General features: G+C 30.2%; 1 protein-coding gene across 2 annotated transcripts in view; it reads left to right on the top strand.

Annotated features, from left to right (window-relative positions):
• The first annotated feature begins 302 nt into the window (after positions 1-302).
• Positions 303-20,280, top strand: part of LOC108566462 (monocarboxylate transporter 3) — a 36,671-nt gene continuing 16,693 nt past the window's right edge. Inside the window, exons 1-2 of one of the 2 annotated variants that reach the window (XM_017926351.1) lie at positions 303-388; positions 475-601. In XM_017926351.1, coding sequence (XP_017781840.1) covers positions 518-601 — 84 coding nt within the window. In that variant the 5' untranslated portion in view covers positions 303-388; positions 475-517. Of the gene's footprint in view, positions 389-474; positions 602-15,113; positions 15,647-20,280 lie in introns of those variants that run through there. The other variant, XM_017926353.1, reaches the window with a different exon arrangement.

Here is a 20,280-nt window from a genome sequence, read left to right as displayed (position 1 = left end):
CAGTGGATCAATCTCTGGTAGGTTCATAAGTTTGAATACTGATGATTTTCGACGGTAGCTTCTTCCTGGAAACTGGTTTAAATTTCTTGTAATTAGGCAACCATCAACTCCGTAATCAATGTTTAATGTTGTTGTAGCGTGGCAAATAAGGATTGTTGCTAACGCTACCTTAGAAAGGATTGCGCAACAACACTTCCTTGTCCATATGGTTGTCTTCGGAGGTAGCTGAGGTGCTGGGGTCCTTCAGTTTTTCGATTGTTAATGCGTCTTTTTTAGTTGTTGGCGTTGATGCGCCGGGGCGCTGCAGGTGCGCGCATTGCAAGCGTCATCCGACGTCAGATTTCGTCTGTCGTTGGTAGGGGATGAATGTGTGGGACAAGGAGAAACAGTGAGTTTTCTTTTGCAAATAAACAGCATTGCTTGCCTTCGGCATTAGTTAAACAATTGATAAATCAATCTTGATGTTGGTGGTAGTGTCGGGTGGCCGATTTGATGAGCCCGAGTAGCGCGCTCGAGGATGGGGTCAGCGGTGAGCAGGGAGGACGCTGAGGATGAGCCCGACGACGACCTGTCCAGCAGCAGGAGGGCCTCGCAGAATTTCGTAAGTCAAACACTTCTTCAATGAAAATTTGGAAATGAAAAAATAAATTAAAAAAAAATAAGCTAAGGGTTGCTGCATGTGCATGCATGCAGCGTGGTGAATGCTGCACGGGGTGGCGCGCATCCACCGACCGACGACACACAATAACAAAATAACGATTTGCCTCCTTTGGCGAATGCATCTTATGCAACCGGAGGAGCGCGACCGCGCCATTTCGCCAATCGGGTGGGAAATTCGAAAGGAAATTCCAAATATATACACTTGAATATTGATGACATCATCTACGTTCAGTTTATTTAAACCTAGGGCTTTGATAGATGTAGTTTCCTTATAATTGGCTAAAAACATGTAGAAAATGCGGAAGGAATTATATTGACAAATTCAAAAATTTACATTTTTTTGTCTTCTCCATATGTGTCTTCCGTATATACAAACTAGACGATTTGACTTATTTAACAAGAACACACCTTATTCTGATATCATTCATTCAAAGATATACCAATTTTATGACTTTAAATATTCCCTTGATGTATCCGTACAGATCAATAACTTGTTAATTAACCTCAATTAATTGGCATCAAGTACGTTGTTATTTATAATTTATTGAAATGTAATCTCAAATTTATATTTGTCAACAAATATATTTGTTGCCAACATTATTTATCATCTTATCTTCACGTCTTCCAACTTAACATTATTTATCATTGTTAATGTTTTTATAACATTTTTTTACAAAAATATAACATAATAAACTTAAAAAGAAAACATCTGGTTAAAAGATGTTTTTTCTTGAGAAAATAACAATTGTATTATTTGAAAATAACTGCCTCTAAGCTATGTGAATAGAAAGACTTATAACAATAGGAGGTTACATATGTTCTGGATAGGTCTTAAAAACCTTTTTAGAACGTTTGTATTACAAGAAGGACAAGTTTATCGAATGTAACAAATATGCACATACTTTCTTGAAGATATTAATTTTAAATTATTAAATATAATTCAATATCAAAATTACAGAAATTGTAAATGAGATTTGTAAAACAATCAAATGATATAATTTTATTTAATATTTTCAATTTACAATTAACTCCATTTTTATTTATATGTTAAACCAGCGTTTCTCAACATTGTTTGTTTGTAGTTGTAATGCGATCCAATTGTTAATAACATAAAATTTAAAAGAAAATTTTATAAATATCGATAAAAACTAAGAGTATTTCAACAATTCCTGGCTTTGAAGTAAGGTGACAGGTGTCACCATTAAAAATTTGATCCATAGGTTGAGAAACACGGTGTTAAAGTGCACCAGAAATATATAAAACATATACATATCAAGGTATATTATTAAAAAAAAAAAGTATATCTAATTCATAAAAAAAAACATATACAGTGGAACCTCGCTTAACGAGCAAAATAACTTGTAAGAAAAATGACTCCAAAATGGAACGCATTATCGTATATTACATTAGTTTATATGGGGTTTATTGTTTCACTATACGAGTAGAAATTGGAACGCAATTTTGGAACGGATTATGCTCATTAAGCGAGGTTCCACTGTATTTTATTATATAATAAATCATTACCTTTTATAGTTGAAAGGTTAATTGTCATTTTGAAATTATTTCATTTGCAATCAAATTGTGTATTTTTATTTACTAATATTGGTTTATCTAAAAATAAACATAATGTACGGTTAATTCATTCAATGAACCACGAAAACGAGTAATTAGTGTACATCCTTTAGATTTTGTTTTAAGATTATTCCAAAACATCATATGTTTTTAATCTAAAATGAAGTACTCATAGACTCATAGTAAAATGAATTTTAGTTAATTTTCGGCAACCTTAGAAGAATCTGACCCAAAACGTGCTTGCAAAAAAATTGCAAAATTTATTAAACAAAATGCACTAACTTAAACTAATGAAAACATTAGCAACTACAACTTATTTTCAAATTATTAGTTGCGATCGATTTACATTGGAAACGTAACACCAAAACCAATTGGATTCATCTCAACGCTTTTCGACGATGGCCGTGATAGGACTTTTATAAGAAACTTTCAGTTGAATACATGACCCAAATATCAAATAAAGTTCGTTCGGCAAATGGATGGTATCTCCTCGGGTAGTAGTGCTTAGGATAGTTTGAAAACTGATCAGTTGAAGCATGATTTCAATTAACATATTTGAAATGCAATTATTTCCTCTATATAATCTATATTAATAATATGTAGCATCCAGTTTGTAAAAACTTAATCAATTTATGAATTAAGCCATAAGCGTTATTACGCTTATCATATAATAAAACAATAAAGTAAATAAATATATGCGCATCCAATAAAACACTCTAAATATTTTGTTATTGCACTTATGCATAGGTATTATATAAACGTGTGTTTAATTGATAAGTCTCCTTAATAACCATAGAAACACAGTAGAGACTTTAAATTCTTACAGCATGAATAGTTTAACTAGGTTTGTAATTTAACCTTGTATTTACTCTTAATCTTTATAAACAGATTTAAGTTCTAGAATTTTGTTTCTAATCCTAATAGTAATCACAATTAAAGTGTAAATGGGTAATTATCCTCGGGAGAATACATTTGAGCTATTACTCAATGCTATACAAACTATTTGGAACTTGAACAATCCATAACATGTTCCCAGAGGACTGTCGATAATCACGATGTTTGGTCTACGTACTGTTTACAGTCCCATAAGGATTTTGAGTTGAATATGCTTATACAGATGTAGATTATTATTATTGTACATAAAATACAGATTCAGGTCAACATTTTCGTATTGGGATTTTACATTTTTAGTTAATACTATACTTTGTAAAAAAATCAAGGTTAAAAGTTTTTTTAAATTTTCTACTAAGAAAAGTAAGAAATATTTACTTATTGTTGTCTAAAATCAAACTTATACTATATTTAGATAAATGTACAATGAAATGACAATAAAGTGAAACTGTAATAATCACGCTTTACTGTCCATTAATCATAAAGTGTTAGTTGTAAATCAATCACGTACAATCGAATCGAATGTCAGAAACAACTGACCAAGTTTTGGGAGGGAAACGTCAGTGAATCACGGAGTTCTTGCGAAGTAGGTGAAGCTTGTCGGCAATAATAATTGCATAGCAAATAAGTGTATTTCCAGTCACATGCAGTACCACGAAACATTGATACATTTATGAACATATAAAATATGATTTCAAATTGAAAAAGTTTGCATTTTTTTGTAAATTAAACTTTTGTTTATTAAATTTTTAAGTGTTTATTATTTATTGTTATTTCTTGTAATATTATTTATGTTAATAAATGTAATAATTGTTCAGTTATATCTTTTATTTGCACCTGTTTCTTGTCACAGATTCCAACCTTTTTAATTCAATAAATATGTGTTTTTATATATTATTTTTGTCACAATTGCATTACGAAAATTAGTTTAAGTTTGAATTAGTGTAAGGTAAGGTTCAACAGAAATGAAGCAAGTCGTAGTTTTATTTAGTGTGAAATATCGGAAGTCGAACTGTTTAAGGGTCAATAAATATTTCAGTACTACGTTTTCCGCAGCGCTAAGATTTAGAGTATGGGACTTGAATAAAGCACGAAATTCTCTTTATTCCTTTTTCTTACGATCGAAACTTTAAGATTTCTATCTTTAACGTGACCGAATTCAACACTACAAAGTCAAATTTAAATTGAATGTTTTGTGTAATTATCGCACCACTTCTTATATAAATATTTCTAATATTTGTGAGTTTTAAGGTATGAACAGTAGTTTTCTATATTAAATCGCAAATTGTTAATTTCATCCATTCATATCTGTTTTTTTTTATATTATTAGTAATTAATTTTATTGATTATATTGATTATATAAATATATAATAGGTTACAAATTTTGATAGAATATTTTGTTTGTTTTGCAAACTCGACGTTGTCGGTTATTACAAGCGGTAATAAATTCACATTTATCGAATAAACATAATATTTACTTTAGATATTAATTATTGTTTCCTAATTAACTATTTATGTCCATTGCTTATGCGATCAATTATAACGAATTGGATGTACAATTTCAGTCTAGACATCGTCTATTAATGGGAATTATTTGTAAGCTGTGCGACAATGCAATTCAAGAATGATAATTGCATTGTTTTCTTTTTTAACCAGAAACAGTTTTTTTTGCACATTCATCTCGAAGACACGTGACGTACCGTTGAAGCGACTATGAAAGGGTGGAATACAATTGAAAACCGTTGAAAGGTTGTATGCTTCGTCGAAAACGTAGAATTAAAGTTTTAACAATGTGTAAAACGCGTTTTTAGGTGTCTGCAATTTATTAACCCTTTTTGATGTTATATAAAAGAATTTATGAATTTAAATAGCGTGAAACTTTTGTGGCTAATTTGTAATTGGAATTTGTGGTTTTGTACATTTTTAAAATACACTGTTATGGTTACCTTTGATAAAGTTTTGATATTACAAAGTTTGAAATTCTGCAAAAACATTGATAGTTCTTGGATAGACGTTAAATGTAGTTTGATGCAAATTATGGACAGAAATAAAGTTATTCAGATGGATCAATCAATAGGTTTCGAAAATGTCGTTGTTGGAATGCAGAAGATGATGATTTGATGATGGAAAATGAAGATGAAATTAAAGAAGTTCTTGCCGAAATATTAACAACTAAAGTTGCTTAAATGATATTGAAAAAGTTTTATTTATGTTTTAGCGAAAATAATCCTGATTTAGGAAGAAGTGTTAAGCAATCTGTGTTAAATAAATAAATCAATAAATCCGTATGCACAAATAGTCAACTTTAGACGCATTTTTTAAAAACGTGATTTCACGTAAGTTGTCTGTTTATTTAATAAAACTTTTCTTTGTACCAAAATCAAGTTTTTCGTTTTATTTACGATGAAACGTATTCTCATTCTGGCCATTTGAAGTTGTTGACAGCACTTCGTTTGAACAACTATTGAAGCTGTATTACTGTTAACTGGACTGTTGATTTCGATTTAGAAGCGGTTGCATTTAATCAATTGAAATTGAAGAACTGGAAGTAACTGGAACCCGCAGATATGAATGGAACGTATCCATTCGTTCTATGCAGGTTTAATGGATGGACATGACAACTATGAATTAGTGTAGTTCACGTTAATCGAAGCGGGTGAAAAAACAATCGAATTAGTTATAACTGCAGAACACTGTAGCATCGGCCGAGTGAGAGAGAGAGAGAAGTAGAGACCATTGAAATGAATATGCTATGGTAACCGTCCAAGGTTCCGACGAGCAATTAGGAAAATACCAATGTTGGATCCGAAACGTTTTCCTTTCATTAGTCGCGCGCACACGAAGACAATTTCATACTTTGTACTTGGGCTCATTGTTTATTTAAGACTTAATTCAATTAACTGGTCACAATTAATTATGAAAATCGCATGCGACGGAGGCCTCCCGTATACGTGTCGTGAAAGCGTTAATCGCATCCATTTATACAATTTTCGTTTACCTCGCAACGGCCAATTTGCATTTCGCAAATGGAGTGGAAGGAGCTGGGTATTATACACCTTTTGTCGTACGTACGTACTACAACACACATAAGACTCGATGTATTTGTGTGACAAAAATGGTATACTTTTTTTTTTTTGTAAATTAGTTCTGAATCGAATCGGTGTGAAATTTGCCCGACCGGCGATAATTAGCGGATTCGTGTTTACGTAACCCCCATGTGTTGGACCGCGTGTGCTGGTCACATGGTTGTGTATTTAATAATATAATCTGCGTGCTTGATTACGGCTTTATCTGTTATATGACGACCGACGAATATGCTTTTAACAATGAAGCTGTGTACATGTTACGTGTATAAGAAACCCTTTGTTTTTTGTATACTTTGCAATGCAGATGGAATGTGTGTTAGATAGATGATTGACAGTTTCATAAGCTCTACAGCCCTGCGAATTCACGGTATGCCCGTTCGTGGTAGCAAGGACATCAATCCATTACATACGTCATCGTGTACAAACGTCGATACAATAAGTCTTCCTGCTTTATTTGTGTTTCTATTACATTCCATTGTTATAACTTCTATAATTCAATTCCATTTACTACTTACACAATGAAGAACTTGATTTATGTATTGAAAGGACGTATATATTACAGCTGCGTTACATCTCAAGTACTTCTAGATATTGCTTGACAAGTATCACACGGTAAATCAATATTAAATCAATTATTACTTTTGCGTTGTCCACGAAATGGCTTTACTGTAATATTTGTTTAAATCCACATACATGTGCTTGCTGCAATACTTGTCATGTACTTGTAGACATTTGTTATCAGGTATCGCATATTAAATAGTTGCTGAATCAATAATACATATATACAGTTTGTATTTGTTATTTTACTTGTCTAGTACTTGTATCTATTACTTGGCAAGTATAGCTTAATGATTAAATAATTACTTTAGTGTTCTCCACGAGATGGCGTTACTATAATTGTTTATATGTACATATATTATAACTTGTATTTTATGACAGTATTGCATAGTAATTACTCTGAATCAATTATCATTACATAATTCATACATATATACTCCTTGTATTTGCTGCACCAATTGATAAGCACTTGACTATTACTATTACTTGACAAGTACATAAGTCAGTGAATCGATATTACATAAATGATTACTTTGGTCTTTTCCGCGAGATGGCGTTACTATAATTGTTTAAATCTGCATATATTACAACTTGTATATTCTGCACTACTTGTCAAGTAATTGTAGACAATATTGTATAGTAATTACTCTGAATCAATTATCATTGCATATATACTGCAGTTCATACATATATACTACCTGTATTTGCCGCACAAATTAGCAAGTACTTGTAACTATTACTTGACAAGTATAGTATAGTGATAAGTCAGTGAATCAAAATTACATAAATGATTACTTTGGTGTTTCTATATTTGTTTAAATGTACACATATTACAGTTTGTATTTTCTGCACTACTTGTCAAGTACTTGTAGACATTGCATAATAAGTAGTCGGTAAAACTATGTTATATAAATTATTACGTTTATCTTCATGATCTATAGAAAATTGACGATATTAAACGGTATTAAATGATTGATGATTGTATTCAAATCAAATATTGAAAGTAAAAATGAAAATAAGAATCTAAAAATATGTTTTTATGATTCACTTTATAATGCATACAAAATGCATTCTGTGCAATATTCAACATGTGCTGTTAACAAACAGATCACTGACCGAAGTCATTCAGTTTGCATATAGCTAAAATACTATATGTAAACTGAAGTAAGTAATTTGCTTAAAATAGATTTCAAAACTTTTTAATGTGTCATCGTGTGGGCGTTTAATGGTAAAAGTGAACAACATATTAATAAAACTGTGCTTACAAATAATATAAGGAGATAACTACTCTCATTGTCTTCGACATGACATCATCGAAAATAAACAGATTGTGAAATTACAAGTTAACATTTCATTTTGTTTATGGATGTAATACAAAATCATCTTAGTAATTTGTAACAACAATTATTGTTCGGTGAATTTTGGAGTGAACTCAAATTAGTATCTAGCATAGTGCGGTTTCGGTCAGTGCGGATTCACTAAATATTAATTGTGAAAAATAAATTCAAATTTACCTTTATACTGTTTATTTTTATGCACTTTTAAAGTCCTCACTTAGTGCGGTTTCAAACAGTGCGGGATATTGATGGAACCGCACTATGCGAGGTATTCGTGTTTTTTAAATAAAACTAGATTTAATCATGACTGAATAAGAAATTAGTTCATTGTCAATACTATCAAACAGTTCCTGCTTTCCATTAAAAAATCATTAAATTCGTTGTATTTGCGTATATTGCTATTATAAATTCTCCCACAGATGTGGATGTATATGAAACGACAACATGTTTATGAATGAACTTTTATAATTAGTTTTTAATTTAATTTTCAATACGATTTAATTTTTTGTTTCGCGAAAGTTTGCTATTATTCATTAGATGAGATTCGGATAAGTGATGAATGCGTTTTCGGTGCTCGACGAAACTCTCGAATGCGGTTTAAATCGTTCCCGAAGTGCGGGTGCTTGTCTCCCTTTGGAAATCCTCAAGTTGTTTAAAGACGTACTCGAGGTTGTCAACGGACGAAACGAGCTAATTTATTAAGTTTGCCTGCAAAACTGGCGTTTTCTTTCTGGGTCACATTAAAGTTCAATTAAGTTTAAAGGATACGTAGGAAAATCACGGTGTATGGACGAAACTGTGCCATGTGCTCGAAATAAATCAAAGATAAGTTGGAAAATTCTTCGAAAACTTGCGCAGAATTTTAAATGAAATTTCGCTTAAGCTCACTCTCGATTTTTCATTAAAAACAAAAACAATGTATCAACAAAGGTCAATTCATCAAAATTATTAAATTCACATATAAGTACTTGCTGTAATACTTGTCATATACTTGTAGACATTTGTTATCAGGTATCGAATATTAAGTAATTGTTGCATCAATAATATATGTTGTTTTACTTGTCAATGTACTTGCAACTATTACTTGGCAAGTATAGCATAGTGATTAATAGGTAAATCAATATTACACAAATAATTACTTTGGTGTTCTCCATGAAATGGCGTTACTATAATTGTGTTAAATCTACATATATTACAACTTGTCATTTCTTCAATACTTGTCAAGTATTTGTAGACATTGCTTGTAGATAATATTGCATAATAATTACTATGAATCAATTATCATTACAAAATTCATACATATTTTCCTGCCAAATTGACAAGTACTTGTAACTATTATTTAACAAGTATAGCATAGTGATAAGTCAGTGAATCAGTATTACATAAATGATTACTTTGGTGTTCTCCGCGAGATGGCGTTAGAATATTTTTTTAATGTGCATTACAGTTTGTATTTTCTGCGCTACTTGTCAAGTGCTAATTTTTCATTAAAAACAATAACAATATATCAACAAAGGTCAAGTCATCAAAATTATATTTCTTTAACAAACAATAGATGGCGCTATAATAGAATTTATTAAATCTGTTAAAAAAATGAAATATTGTGTTTGTTGCTCCACATTACATGCAATTACAGAAAAAAATGCAAAGTTTAGATTATCATGAAAACATTTAAAGTGCATCAAAAACAATTAAATTAAATTATTATTTGTTTAGGAAAAGTGAGATATTTCCAATCAATGTTAAGTGTTTGTTCTTGTTCCATTTCAATCATCTAACGTAACATCGATATTCTCCGTATTCTCATATAATGGATGATGTCACATGAATTTAATTTCCATTAAATGATCATTCTGTATGTAAACATTAACAGGAATTGAATTTACTGTTTTCTGAATGTACATTTTATTAAACTGTTTACGCGACTGCGACCATCGCAAATATTTTTATAGTTATCGTTATTTAAGTTAGTTGTAAATAAAATTTCTTGTTACTCGATTTATGGCTTATTGTCCCATTGAGAAAAGCATGCAAAGTGATGATCCTTAAATGATTGCGTGAGGATTTGCGTTCCCAACGGGAAATGGATTAATCGAAGGTAATTTGATATTGATTACTAGCCTATTACTAGATCAGACAAAGCTGTTATGTGTTGAGTGGTATTGTGGTAGGCATCAATTAATTGTTAAATTTGAAACAACAATGATTTATATAAATGTTTTTGTTTCTGTTTAATTGCAGACTAAATATTAAATAAAACTCGTTCACAATATTTATTTAATTATATCTACAATCTGAACATTGTTTGATATTAAACTTCCCAAGGTTATATTTATATTTAGAATTAAGCATTATTTCTGATTTCTATAAATGTTTTATAGAGAAATTTCATTGATTTTATTAATTTTTGATATTGATGGTTATATATATTATTAAGGGTTCGGTTCACTGGACTCGATTTGCATGCGAATCTTGGGAGGCGGGTTTGCTGTCAACTATGCAATCGATTTCAAAAGATCACCAATCTTTTATGAGTTGAATGTATGATTTTCCTAGTTACTTAATATTTCTTGTTATTATTTTTACTTATGTGTTTTAAAGTAAGTTTTGACATAATTTTTGTATACGAAATATGATTAACCAATCAGAATAGTTTATTTGACAGCTTATGAAAGTTAAACAAGATACGTCACGGAATATATGCGGATTAGCGAACAATCTGAAGACAAATTATAGAAACAAATTTAAGAAATTAAGTAATAGAGCTTATTATCAATGAGTTTTTGTAATTTGTAGAAATAAAATAAGTTTTATTAATTTTAACAAAATAAACGATATTTCTTTAACTCACGGTTTACTTGAATATACCAATAGTTAAATTTCCACGGCACACTTAAATTATGATGTTGTTTTAATATGTATACGCCTTAAGCGGCTTGATTTTGTATGAAGTGACTCCCTTAGTGGCTACGTTATTTTTCGCTAGCGTATTTATTTGATGCGAATATATTCGTCATAAGCGCTACATAGGCAATACAAGAGACCATGACGAATATATACGACATAACCACTTAAGGGGTAAAAAATAATGTATTTTATGAACTTTAAAAATAATTCTTGGCATACCTTTTGCGTTGTGTGAATTGTGGTGTATTGTTTAGAAATATTAATCTGGCAAATCGTCTGAATCATATTTACGATTGGTTACGACTTTGCACTAAAAGAGCAGTAAAACATAGTTAATTATAGCCCATGAAAAGCGACGATGAGTTAACTTTATTTTTATGGTCATCCTAATTGCAGAACATAAAAGACGTGTAGGACTTCCTGTCTTTAATATAATCACAGTAAGTTAAAAACATACAAGAAAATCTATGAAATGATGCGAGATAACGAGAGTTCATACAATAGGATAATAATATTGGGACAACTTTTTTATATTCATTCATTATATTTTCGTATAACACGATTTCCTATAACGCGATTTCATACTCTTAATCGCGTTATACGGGAGCCATTACTATATAGTTAATACATAAACTATAATACAAACTGAGTTAACACTTGTTATTATTTTTATATTTAATATCAAATTTATAAGAGTGTGAATTGCATGAAGAATATTTACTTTACCGTATAATTACTATACATTTTTTTAATAGCGTTATAAATATTAACTCTTTGTTACCTGAACATAGTTAAAATAAAAAAATGAAAAAAAAGTGGTACTTTTTGGTAAAGTCAGGCAATTTTAAGCTTAAATCGTATAATATGTGAATTATAATGATTACAAAATTGGATCAATTTTCATATATATCTTTAGTAACAATATTATTTTATAAACTTATTGTTTTCGTTACAACATCAAAAAGTAACCTATACAGAAGTGACAAGTATTACTAGAAAGTAGTTTCATACTCACTTGGTGGTTCCTGTTGCAAATCAAATCATTTTTATATACAATATGAAGATTGCATGTGCTGGTACTTATAAGTACCATCAGACGACAAAGGGTTAAAAGTTGTAAATATTTTTTAAAACTGGTTTGGGAAAGTGAACTGTATAAATAGACAATTTTTTGTATATAAATACAAATCGTTTATGACATTTCGTGGAAAATTTCTCTGTGATTGTATGTGATGATTGTATTTTAATTAATATTTGTACAGTGCGTTTCTTTAATGATTTCAATTTACTTGGGCAGATGTTAAAATCTGAAATTACAAAGTGCATTCACATAATCAATAGAACAAAGCGCGTTGATAGCTTATCGCTAATGAAACAGAACATGTGTACAAATGGTAAACAATTTTAATTTTGTTTACTGATCGATGGTGGTTTCATAAAAGCAGCACTCGGATTCAATTGGATTTTGGGGAGATCTACTCGAAATATTTATGAATGAATTAATAATATCAGTTGATGAAAATATCAAATATTTTTTTAATAAACAATGTTACTTAGAAGTTAATAACAATACTTTATTGTATTGGATGGAGAGATTTTATCTTGTATTAAAAATTACTAAATAACTTTTATTTTACATTTAATAGATGGCGCTACGATATAATATTTAAATCTTTAAATAAAATATATCTAGTACTTCATATTTTACTGAATATTTGATAAATACAAGGCTTTGATTGTGATGAAAATATTTAACATTAGTCTTAATTAAATATTATTCATATTTTTATATTTGTAATTTGATTACCAAAAATACCGAATTTAATATTTCTAATTTTAGAATGTGCAAACATAAAGATAAAATAATTCATAGAATTGTAACGTCGTAACATTGACAAGTACTACTATATCAGAAGTATAACAAATACTAGAATTTCACAAAATTTTATCGTATATTTATCAAAGAGAGCTAAGTTTGTCATCATTTAAATTCAAGAAGTATATAGTAATTTTAGAATAATTACAGTAATACCTCGCATAGTGCGGATTCCGTCAATATCCCGGATTGTTTGAAACTGATTATTGAATCCGCACTGATCGAAGCAGCACTATGCGACTATTGTGGATGTATATAAACAGTTTCTTAGTACAAAGTAAACATAATTTATTGTTTGAAGAAAATATAAATGTTACTCCATTGGTTGAAATAATTCAATCTATAACCCTTTGGTAGAAATTAAGGTTTTCTTGTAATAAAATAATATAAATTTCTCTTTTGTCAATTTCAAGAAAACTCACACGATGTTTATTATGATCATAATATAATATTTTGATTTAAAGTTGTATACCTGAATTATATGCATACTTTCTTGTATCCAAGAATTTTCAATATTTGTACACTTATTTCGAACGTTTTGGATATATATTTTATAGATGTGATTTTTGAGTAAAATTTCTATAGTGAAACTTTCTCGGTACGCTTAAGCACGATTGCATTTTATTGGGAAATAATTTAATTTGTAAAATTTTCGGGACACACCGGTTGAACATCAATGGGCTAAAAATAGTAGATGTTGTAAAACTTTATACATTATATCCAAAATCATTAAAATGAAACAATATTATATTGGAAAGAAAGTCATAAAAAAGCCCTTTGGTCCAAATTAGGAACAATAAAAATGTGTAAATATTTTTTTTTTAATTAAATTTGCAATATTTGAAATACCTTTGTTTTGTACGTTTGAACAATTCATAGATGTGTTATATTAAATAAAATGTGACGTATGATATAAAATTTCAATAGTAGAATCTACATTTAGAGTAGAAATTTTTGATTTTACAATTCCATATATAAAAAAAAACGAATACATAAATAATAATGGAAAGGGACTAGAGATATTTTTATTTATAAAATCTATATGTATCCCAGTGAATATTGGAAATTTATGTATTCAGTCATTAAAATCTAGTCTAGATTATATATATAAACAGTTTAACAGTAGTACATTAGATTTAACTAAATACAACAATTTGTAGGTAAAATTGTACTAAATGGATGATTTAGTACTTTGAATTAAATAGTTAATGTTTAATATATAAATTAAAGTCAATTGCAGTAGTTGCACATATTTATAGGAAATATAGTGAAGCTTTTATTGGTCCGGTTTTAAACGGTCCAGGATATTGGCCGAAACAATTATCATAACTTGTGAAAGCAAAACAATGAGTTCTGTGGATAGTACTTGGATAGATTTATATTGCAGGTCTATTAACTCTTTGAGCCAGAAATTCCTAAATTTCTAGACCCAATGCATTTCTAAACAACGGAATCATACAACTATGGTATTGCCTATCAAGATTCATCATTTGGCATACCAACCAAATTAAAGAATATTTCCTCTTTCCTGGACATTTCCTAGAAAATCACTAGACAATGAGTCCCGTCGCGCATTAAAGAGTTAAGTGTATATCCTAGAATCTCAAATGTAAAATCAACAATTTTATGTTTCACTTCATTAAATTAGGTTTAATCGTTTATACATTAACAATGTTAAATTAAGAAAAAATGATTCTACATTGTTTGGCAGAAGATATATGAATTGTGATCTTCATATGGATGTGTTATGTGAATCCATTTACATGCTTTGTGATGCATAGAAAACGCTGTTTATCAAAGGCAGGAAATATGCTAAAGTTCAAGTGATTCAAATTATGGTCGAACGCGATAAGCTCGTCGACCATATGTGCGGCACATCCTTCGCGTCGTCACCATTGCGAAATTGTCGATGATGTTAAGCAAACAAAAAAAAAACAAGGATAGAAAGGTCCTGCAGGATGATGATCGAATGGCGTATATCGATCATACGCAGCCCGCACAGGATTCGCACGTGCTTCTGATTTGTTCGGTCTCCTCTCCGCGGCCGCCTGTTGCCTTAACCCAGTTTCGCGCACAGCGATGACTGCCCTTCTCCTTGCTCGTCCTTTTTCAAAGGATTTCCACGTGGTGCGGCCCTGAAACCACCAGAGAGCGCTTCGCTCTATCTCCCCACCACCAACAACCTCGCTCGCTCTATGTATATATGTATGTATGCAAACAAAATTTATTTAAATGTAAGAGAAAAAAAAAACGGCAACGCACACTTAATATTGTAACAATAATCGTAAAACGCGCAGTTCTGTGCAACACCTCCTCTCTCCCACGATAGAAACAACAAAAGTCGGTTTCAGTTCGGTTCGGATATATCGCGAGTGCCAGTCAATATCGAGCAGCGCGCAAAACGGACCCCCACGTGCGGAGCGAATTACATCCTCCTCCTGCTCCTACTCCTCGTCCTCCTTCTCCTCCACCGTCGCTCCACCTCCTAATCCTTGTTCCTGCTTCTTCTATTTCTTCTGAATCGTACAAATTATCAGTGCAAAATGAAATTGATGAATCGGTGAAGAGCCTTTCTCCCTTATCCGAGCGTGCAGTGCAGTCAGTGATCAGTTAGTGCGATACTCGAGAGGAACCAAAAGAACGAGTGTTACTACCTTCAATTACAATAGTTTACAAAGTGTGTTTTTTTTGTTTGTTTACAAAGTGCGTACGCGATGTCGAAGAACAACAACAAACCGCGCCAGAGAAAGATCAGCAGGGTAGGCAATGACAATGACTTTGTTATTATTTCTTTCTTTCTCTCTATCTTTATCTATTTCCTCATTTGTTTCGCGGCGCGAACAAAAGAAGCGTGAGGAGGTGGAGGAACGGCGGAAGCCTTCGCCATCTAGACGCTCGTTGGCAATTAACGCTGCATTCCGAAAATATCAACTTTAAATTTAACTTTTTGGCTTACGTTTCTGTTTCATTCACGGGCAAGAAAACAAGACTCATTTATTCATCGCACCGGATTTGCATGCATATATATATTTGAAAGAACAACAAAAAAAAAATAATAGTCGAATACAAATAATAATTTATTAATAAAATATATATACACACAAACACACCGAATCCAATAACAATAAACGAAAGCGAATTGCGGAAATTCCATTTACAGTTTATTTAAAATTCAAATTTAAATGTTATTATTTTCCAGTCATTCCCAACGCAACTTAGCAACAATATTATTAATAAACAATATTAATTAACAAAACCAAAATATTTACGCCTTAGGAAAAACAAGTAATTATACAAATTGTAGCTTTATATTTATGAACAAATTAATTAATTTTTCTGTAGATTGTCCATGATTATATACAAAACTTATAATCTGTTCGTAATACATTCATAATTCATTTACAAGCAAGTACATTTTGCGAATAATCAGCTGTTTTTGACATTTTGCATTACCCGTATGATTTATAGTTATTTAAGCAATTCGAAAATACAAATTTTAAACAAATAATTTTATGTTTTCTTCTTTTTGTGGTAATATTAAAAAATGTAATCTGTTTATAATAAATAACTTGTATATTCGTATACAAGACGTGTTCTGCGGAGTATATCAGCTGTTCTTGAACTTACCGGGAATCCATACAACCGTTATCGACTACGTTTTAGTCTAATTATAAGACTTATAGTTATATAGTAACAATCTATTGAATAATAATTCATAATATTCTTAAAATTTATTTACAATTAATAAAAGTAAACAAAATGATATAACGACCGGAACATCTGAAAAAAAATCTGTTTTTGCTTCTTTCCTATGAATGAGATTTTTGTTATTTTTGTTTACAAATTAATGATTTGATAATTGATATTAAATTAAGTATCAATAGTGGCAAACGTTTTCTTGTTGTTATTTCACAAAATAACTTAATTAGTTCTTTTTTTAATGGAAATTATTGAATAATAAATACAAAATACGGTTATTAGCCTATTGCGCAATGTTCAATATTTAATGGTGTTGTTCTACTAATAAATAATGTGTCCATCCGAAAGACAAAGAAAATCTATTGTTATTGATTGAGAATTTTTCTTATTGTAGCAAATGATTGACGTTTTACATATTATATAACTAAAAAAACATACATAATATCTGAAATCATTCGTATCCAATCGAAGTTGTAGAAGTAAATTTTATTCTTTTTTTAGAATTTATCGCTAAGAAAACATTCGATGCATTAGTAATTTTATACGTTGCATTCTATAGTAATCCAAACTATATTTAGAATATATTCAATAATAGTTTATCAAAGAACAAAATTTTGTTTTCATTTTTTATCAAAATCATTTTCTATTTCAGTGTTTCTCAAACTTTTTATAGAAAAACATACTGACATCAACTTTTCTGCGACCCCCCCCCTGCACTAGTAGTTTTCTCGATCCTCCTAGAGGATCACTGTTCTATTCAATGTGAATTTAATACCTGCTCCAAACCGAAAAGGCTAAACAGTTTCTTGTCCAATCATAGATGTATCTTTTGTCCAAGAAGTAAATACCATTTACCCAAAATGGTTAGCCCAGATCTGTTTTTAACCCTCTCCGTTCTTTAAAGTTAACATTACGTATTTGTTTTTCTTCTCGTGAAGTTGTACACGTTTTTTATGCGTATTTATCTGCAAATCTAGTAATCTATTTCAACTATAGATGTTCGTGGATCTAATGAACGTAAGTGATAAAATTAAAAATATTTTGCGAATAGAAAACAAACCTTAATTACGGAAAATTTGAAGATTGTGTTAATTTGTGGTAGGATAATGCATATTAACAATATTTTCTACTTTGTGTTGAATAACAAGGTTAAAGCAATTTTTTAATTTAGAATAAATAATGAAATTTGCACAAAGACTAACTTTGTTATGCACGTAAAGGATAAAAAAAAAACCTATGAGTTGTAATTGATCAAAATAGATTTTTCTAATTTAGTAACCGCATACAAAAGCAAATGGATTTAGTATAACACGAATATTTCTATTTTGAATGGAATAAAGTTAAGTAGTTCACATCAATAAAACTGTATTGAAATCTGATCAACCCAATCAAAAAAAATGGATGGTAAAAAGTCTAGTATACGGATCAACAGTAATATTTTTTTTCGATTAATTTGTAGTAGGCTTTTGCTCGATAAACAAAATAATAATAGCGAAACGGCCTTCTTCATCCTTGGCCGCCTTTTTTTTGTTCGTTCGTTCGTACAGAGCATCGGGAGCGCGAATTATTCAGATTCTTACGCAACGCGAACGCAATTTCAATATGCAATCAGAGAGTGACATATCAGAAATAATAAAATCCGATGAAAGCACAACTCAGTACTTTTCCACTGAGTACAATAAAAAATAAAGAATTGTGAAAGTGAAATCGTAAACTGTTTTGCACCAGACCGAAAATAACAATCTGCCTCGGGATGATAACATTCTTAGGAAAAACCTTGACTATGCTGCAAATCTCATTTGTTTTAATTACTGCATGAATATTGATTCGATGATCATCGAATAAGAAAAACTATTATTTGTTGTTCGATTAACTAACGGTTTTTTTTACTAGTTGATGACAGTTAGTCTGTGTTTTTTTTTTCCCTTTCAATGAAATCCGAGATGTTTGTTTTTGGATACGCGTGTTACCATTAAGTGTTTCATTGGTAATGAGACGTGTGCATTCGTCGGCCGAGCCATTTGAATTCCAAAGTCTGTTCATTTCAATACTAAATTATTCTAAACAATCAATTCGCGGTTCATTCGTACACGATACATTCACGATGATCTTCCTTTTATAAATCACATGCGTAGTAAAAAAAACAAAAGTTAAACAACGCCTTTAACTTGGGTGGATTACTTGTTCGCATTGTAAACAGTACGCGCAACTTGCCAAGTAATGTGTAGCGTGTAGATAAACAATAATTTTCCTGTCAGAAGCACTTGACAAATACATAACATGTAATAATTAAAAAAGACAAAAGTTAAATAACGTCATTAACATAGATTGTTTGGGTGGATTGCTTGTTTACATTATAAACATTATGCGCAACTTGCCAAGTAATGTGTAACGTATACATAAAAATAGTTTTCATGTCAGAAGCACTTGACAAATACATATAATAATTCAGCACATTAAAATTTGACAGTTATTTGACAGATTGTTGCAACTTCAATTTGACTGTCATAAGTCACAATGACAACCAATTTCAGTTGTTAGGACTCGAATTAAGTCACGCATAGTGTTGATGCACCATTATAATTTGAATAATAATGAGAAATTTAATTAGATTTTAATGAATAATGAATCAGAAGATAAACAATCAAATATTTATTATATGATCAATATATTTTTATTACCACCTATTATTAAGAACTACAAAAATAGCTACGGCATCTATATAGTATTGCTATTGACAAAAACGTATGCGTAATTGCAGTAGTAATAAATTGCGCAAAAACCAATACATTCGGAATGTCACATATGGTTTGATTAATCATTTCGGTATTTGTAAATTTGCATATTGCAATTAATTGAACAAACTTATTTTAATGATAAAATAGATTGCGAACGTGATTCATTATTTGAAAATTACTTTTAATTATTCAACCAAAAGTTTGTTTTTCAGTTGTACGTTAATTATATGACAAATTAAATTTAAATTAGATCTAAAATCTTCGTAATTATTTTGTTTTGTATCAACTTGATTATAAATGTATATAATTTATATATGATATTTTTATTCCATTTTATTCAAATTTAAAAGAATTATATTGAAATTTATTGTATCGCCATCTAGAGGATGTGTACTAATCATGATAAACTTTTGTAAAATAGAGAATACACGATAATTACATATTTCATTAGATAATGACTATTGAAAAGAATAAGCCTAAAATTGCAAATTATTTTCTGATTTATTTTAATTAATTAATTAGAATTTGTGTATTTTTAATAATCATATCTATTGGCACAACAGAAATGTTGCATTTCGTATAAAAATGCCATGTTTTTAATGCTCTACTACAGCGTTTTCCAAACTGTGAGGCACGAATATTATTCACAGTGAGCAATTTTACAAATGACTGCAAAAGTTTTATCTATTTTATGAAATGGAGGGGTGGCGACAAATGATTAAATATTATTAAGGGAGGCGCAGTAACATGAAGTTTGAAATATATTAATTTTGAATGATTTTTATTTCAAAATCTACCAATCAATGAAATTATTCTGGAAGCGTGTGGATTGCCAAGTAAAAAAGTAGAGATATTTGCCAAGATCACAGTAATGTTCCTTTTGGCAGTTTCATGCCAATTTGGTGCTTCAGCTGCATTTGTTTATACTTTAATGAACAACAACACTTTGATCATTA

Source organism: Nicrophorus vespilloides, unplaced genomic scaffold, assembly GCF_001412225.1.
Source record: "Nicrophorus vespilloides isolate i.1.1-1 unplaced genomic scaffold, Nicve_v1.0, whole genome shotgun sequence".
NCBI lineage: Eukaryota > Metazoa > Arthropoda > Insecta > Coleoptera > Silphidae > Nicrophorus > Nicrophorus vespilloides.
Note: the sequence above shows the minus strand (reverse complement) of the source record. Positions and strands in the feature narration are given on the sequence as shown.